The sequence below is a fragment of the Ictidomys tridecemlineatus genome, chromosome 4, assembly GCF_052094955.1.
Source record: "Ictidomys tridecemlineatus isolate mIctTri1 chromosome 4, mIctTri1.hap1, whole genome shotgun sequence".
In the NCBI taxonomy this organism is placed as follows: Eukaryota; Metazoa; Chordata; class Mammalia; order Rodentia; family Sciuridae; genus Ictidomys; species Ictidomys tridecemlineatus.
In genome coordinates, this window is record NC_135480.1 from 63,222,888 (window position 1) to 63,228,985 (window position 6,098).

Sequence of the window (6,098 nt, forward strand, 5' to 3'; positions counted from 1 at the left end):
TTATTTCAGCAAACTATTGTTGAATTATTCAGTAGCGAAAATTTTATACAACTCCAGATTCCTGTGCACATTCACATCATTCCATTGCACCAGGAGAAAAACCCTGGACCAAAGTATGAAAATCACTTTTGGAACTGTCTGCTCAGCTGAATTTTATTTTACTATTTTATATGATTAATTTATTCATTCAACAATATTTATTGAGTTTCCACTCCAAGCTAAGCATCATTATTAGGAGTACTGGGAGCAGAATTGGCTGCATTTAAAGGTTAAATGTTTCTGTCCCTGCCTGGTTTTTGAGATATGCAATTTTCATGATGGCAGCCTTGACATCCTTATTTCTCAGGGTATAAATGAGCGGGTTAAGAATTGGTGTGAGAATAGCATAGGCCACATTGCCCATGATGTGGAAGTCCAGGGGCAGGTCAGCCCTGTAGGCCACATAGGCCACAGCAATGGACGAGTAGTAGGTGCCCACCACCAGGAGGTGGGAGCTGCAGGTGGAGAAGGCCTTGGAACGTCCTTCTTGGGATCTGATGCGAAGCACCGAGGCCAGGATGTGAGCATAGGACAGAAGCACCAGGAGAAGGGGGAGGAAGGAGACCACCATGGCGATGCAGAAGCCCATGAGGGTCTGTGGGGTGGTGTCGGAGCAGGAGGCCTGGACTAGAGCAAAGTGGTCACAGAAGCAGTGATAGATGTAGGCAATGTTGTTATATGCCATCTGGGAAGTCTTTACCACCGCTGGGACGGGCAGGAGGAGGGCAGTGAACCAGGCACTGGCCGCCAGTGCAGCATTAGTCTGTGGGGTCATGTGGACGGGGTAGTGCAGTGGGCGGCAGATGGCCACGTAGCGGTCATAGGCCATGACCACCAGGAGGAAGGCTTCTGAGCATGTAAAGCTTTGAAAGAGGTACATCTGCAGTAAGCAGGAAGGAAAGCTGAGGAAGTGGTCCCCAAGCAGGAAGAGGGACAGCATCTTGGGGACGGTAGTTGTGGTGAAAAGAATATCTAAGGCTGAGAGGTTGATCAGAAAGAAGTACATGGGCTTGTGAAGGTTTGGCTCTGCCACCACGGCCACCAGGATCAGGGCATTACCTGTGAGAATGAGAAGGTAGAACAGGAGGAAAATAAAGAACATGGGGAGGAAGAAGAACTCTGGTAGAGAGGGGATGCCCACCAGGTAGAAGACGGGGGTGCTGTCCACTGAGCCGTTACAGGTTGTGGCCTCCATAGTGAGACAGAGCTGGATTTCTGGGAGATGGACAGCTGGAATATCTGGACACTGAGAACATCTGGAAATCACAGCAACAAAAGATTTTCAAATGATAATTCTGTAATGTTTACTCTGTAGTTAACATGAGCACAATTATTTATAACCAACTCTTGAGGGCTGAGGGTGGGCTGTGATTTCTATCATGTGAATCCAGAATTTGTCAAATATTAATTATTAATTAATGATCTAGTAGATAGAAGGCTTTATGATGTGTGTAGGTAAGCATGCTGAAGGTGAAGAAGAAAGGCAAAATTCCTGTTTTCTGAGAGTTTACATTTTACTGGGAAACCAGACCTAAATAGTTGGATATTTAATCATGACTGAATTCTTTGGGAAGACTTTCTGGTTCCCATCTTAGGTTGCATGATGCATGGTTTTGTGTTGTGAGATCTCTTGAATCAAGTCATTAAGCTTGTGTCTTGACTTTTGCACTCACTTCAAGATCCACCATGTGTCTTTGGAGGGGTTCCTGTGTCCAAGGTTCACTGTAATATGCTGCTCAGATACTTGGTAAGCTTCTCCCTTCTCTGTGTTCTTTGCGTTTTGGTCCTTCCTGACTCCATTTAATCTGGGTGTCTGAACTTCTGCTACTGCCAAGGATGTTACAGGCCATGGTAGCTCAACTTTCCCACTGCGACAACTAGGAAAACCTGGATAAATTACACAAATCACATTTTTAAATAAATTGAAGAAACCTAAGTGCATTAAGAATAAAACTGAACTCTTCAGGTTGGGACCTGAGGGGCTCCAAAGCAAATTAACAATCACTACTTGTTCTTGCAAGAGTGCCGTTGGACATAGCAAAACCAATTTGGGGGAGCAAACTGGGACTGGTGAAAGGATCCATTCACTAAAATTTCATTGAAATCCATTTGTAAAATTTTTTCAGCAGCAACAATCACCAGCTCTTTGTTTCTCTGGAAATGTCTGGTTTGAGGGCCATCATGGGTTTTGAACTTGGACAGAGCAGAGAGAGAAAGAAGCAAACCTTTTATCAGTCAAAGAGAGTCTTGCAAAATAGATTAGAAATTCAAATGGGCCATCTGAATTCTGGAGCTATGCAAGGGAAGCTGGAGAGCTAAAGGGCTTCTATAAAAACAAAATCTCTCATGTTTTTGTGATGCTTAAAAGACTAGTGAGAAAAATGAAAGTAGCTAAATCATTTAAAAAATAAAAAATAAAAGAGGGCTTGCCTCAAACACACTATTATACCCTTCAAAAGATTCCCCAAGCATTGAAGCTATGTGAATGGGGGTGGATGCCATGGAGGGAGTAAAGGGCAGCCAAGGAGCTACTCAAACCCTCCAAAGGAAGAAACAAATCTACTAGTCTTTCAGGGCTGAGGGGACAGATCAATAATGTTATCAATTCAAAATACAGGACAGTCATGCCTGGGAACAGAAACAGACCAAATTTAGTAAACCCTACTAGAACTAAAACCCAGCCTGACCTAACTCAAGCATCAAGGTGATAAGCTCCTTACTCAACCTGCCTAATAGAGAAAAGGGAAAATATATCTGGTGAGACATGTCATGTAGGATCTCCATGAATTTAACATAACATTCTACCCACAATAAAAATTATTAGATATGCAAAAGGAAGGAAAGCGTGACCAAGAGTTAAGAGAAAAAACATAATATAAAAGTTGACAAACAAATGATCCAGATACCTGAGTTAGCAAACAAGGACTTTGGTATAACTATGTTTAAAGAAAATAGAATAAAATGTTGGCAAAATGGACTTTAAAATAGAGAATTTCAACAGAAGAGTGAATTCTATTTTTAAAAGTCAAACATTCTAGGATAAAAATATCCAATATTTGAAATTAAGAATTCATTGGATAAACATTAGTAGCAAACTGAACATAATGGAAGACACATTAGAGACCTGAAAAATAGATCAGTGGAAAATATTAAAGTACCAGAAAGTGATAAAGAGTGCATGCTGTGCAATTTAACTGGTATTAACTGACAGGCAAAACTCATCTATGGTATCATAAGTCAATACAGTGATTGCTTACAGGGGTGAGGATTGACAAGAAGGTGGTCAGAGTACACTTTCTGAAGTGATGGAAATGTTCTATATATTGAGTTGAGTGGTGGTTACATGGATGTTTGTTTATATTTATGAAACCACATTGAATTATACCTAAATCTGTGCATTATCTTCTATGGTAGATTTTATGTCAATTAAAATACAATGCCAGATGTGATGACACATGCCTATAATTCCTGTAGCTCAGGAGACTGAGGCAGGAGGATCAAAAGTTCAAAGGCAGCCTCAGCAACTTAAAAAGGCCCTAAACAACTTAACGAAACCCTGTTTCAAAATAAAAAATAAAAAGAGCTAGGGATGTGACTCAGTGGTAAAATGCCTCTGGGTTTCTCTTAACTCTTGGTCACGCTTTCCTTCCTTTTGCATATCTAATAATTTTTATTGTGGGTAGAATGTTATGTTAAATTCATGGAGATCCTACATGACATGTCTCACCAGATATATTATAGTACCAAATAAATGAACAAATAAATAAAACTGCACACACACACAACCCAAAGTGAGAAGGTAAGATCTTGGATGGGAGAAAATATTCTCAATGCATATATCAAAGGGCATGTATACAGCATATATACAAATCTCCCACAAGCAATAAGAAAGGAACAGATGAACTAACAGAAAAGTGGGAGAAAGACTTAACTAGGCAGGTACCTCAAAGAGACCATCCAAATGGTGAATAAGCACAGGAAAAAGTGATCAACATCTGTAGCCTTCATAGAAATGTAAATTAAAACGTAATGATAACACTACATACTCACCAGGATCGCTAATATGTGAAGAGCTTCAAAGTGTTAGTGAAATTAGGAGTGATTAGTGAGTGCTCTCACACATTGCTGGTAACTGGTAAACCACTCTGCATAATGATTTGGCAAAACCTCCTAGAACTTGTGACTCAGCAATCCTGCTACTGGACACATAGCCAAGGAAAATGAGTGCTATGTCCATAGCCCTAAAAATACACCCCCAAAATTGAAAATGTGTCACACAAAAACTTGTACATGAATGTTCATTGCAGAATTATATGTTAGTCAAAAAGTATAATATTAAAATATTCATCAATGGATGAATGGAAAAACAAAATGTGGTTTGTCCATGAATATTACTCAGTCATAAAAGGAAAAGACATGGATGAATCTTTTAAACATTATGCTGAATGAAAGAAGCCAAATATAAAGAGCACATATTGTATGATTCCATTTATAGAATATGTCCAGAATAGGCCTCTATAGAGGCAGAATGATTAGTGATTGCCAAACTAAAAAATGGGGGTTGCAGGGTGCAGGGGGCACTGCTTAAGGGATATAGGAGTAATGAAAATGTATTGGAATTTGATAGATGTAATGAGTGTACAACATTGTGTAATGTACTAAAAGTCATTAATTGGCATAGTTTAAAATGGTAATTTTTATGTCATAAATTTTGCCTTAATAGAAAATGTACCTACCAGCCTTTACTTACAGTTCCCAAATGAAACAGCCCAAATATCCATGACAGTAAAATGGACAGATGGTAGTACAGTCATACGATGAGGTACTAAATGGCTATGAAAACTGATGAGCCACTGTTACATGCGACTTAATATATACAGCTCACAGTCATAATATGGAATAAGAGAAACCGGACCCAATGATTGCATGCTACATGATTCCATGTAGGTGAAGATCAAAAACAGAAAAAGTTCGTCCATGATGATGGTGGTAGCAACAGCAGCTACCCTGTGGTCGAGGATTGGTTGGGTCTGGGGCAGAGCGGCTTCTAGGTTGCTGGAAATGTGCTATTTATCTAGCTATATCTGTAGCTGATCTCTAAATAGCCATATCTATGCCTAACATTTGTGGGCTTTATTTTTCTGTGTTCCTTAAACACATACAACTGAATATATTGCTTGCCTCTAGTATGTGACTGTTGTCACGTTACAATAAAAGGAACAGCAGAGGATGCTTTTTGTGGGAGGAGTCACTTCTGATTGGAGTCTAAGTTACAGGTGTATTGTCGGCCACGTTACATAGAATGCCCAATTTCCCCTTGATGGAAGGGCATCCTTATGTGATACTGTGGTTTTTCCTTCCTCCTGGCTGCTACTGTCATTCAGCAGGTGTTTCCAATTGACCATTTCATGACTAGGCTTCCCTTGCCACAGATAGGTAGGTACTATAGTAATGTAGACTTAGGAGCCATCGTCACTAGAGTGCTGGCAGCTGGAAGTTTGCTGGGGCAGCACTAGAGAGTAACACAGTGTTGTGACAAGAGCCCAAAGGCCAAAGCCCCACCTAAGAAGTTGCTTCCCCTTATGGACCCACAGATCTGGGGGTCTCTAACTGAGGAAGAATAGGACTTCTCTGCTATTTTGGATGTTCTCCTGAATAAACAAGCCAGGAGCGAGCCTGTGTGCACATGGGTATCATTGCCTCTTTAGTACCGATGATTTTGAGATTACTGCCTCCCTGATTTTTTCAGAACTCTCCCATTTCTCTTAGCTCCCATAAAATACCTGTCATGGCACTCAATTGCAAAAATGTCAAACCTGAAAATGTCCAGTCAGCTTTTTCCCTTACAAAAATGGACAAATGACAAAAAAATGTTTAAGGCTCTGCCCAAGCTCCTGTGGCCAGTCAGTCATGGGTCCAGGACTGGAGTCCAACCCTCTCTCCATCAATCCTTTCTTCTCTAATCTGGAGAATTGGGAAGCTGAGGTTTTCATGAGGCGAGAGATTGAGGCACAGGTTCTCTTCCCTTCCACATTTCTTTGCTGCTAGTGCCATTTCAC

General features: G+C 40.6%; 1 protein-coding gene across 1 annotated transcript; it reads right to left on the reverse strand.

Annotated features, from left to right (window-relative positions):
• Positions 1-269: 269 nt before the first annotated feature.
• On the reverse strand, positions 270-1,318 carry LOC101955281 (olfactory receptor 2AT4). The gene is given in 2 exon segments (XM_078045122.1): positions 270-305; positions 308-1,318. Coding segments are annotated over 2 exon segments (963 nt in total). The 5' UTR covers positions 1,235-1,318.
• Positions 1,319-6,098: the final 4,780 nt, after the last annotated feature.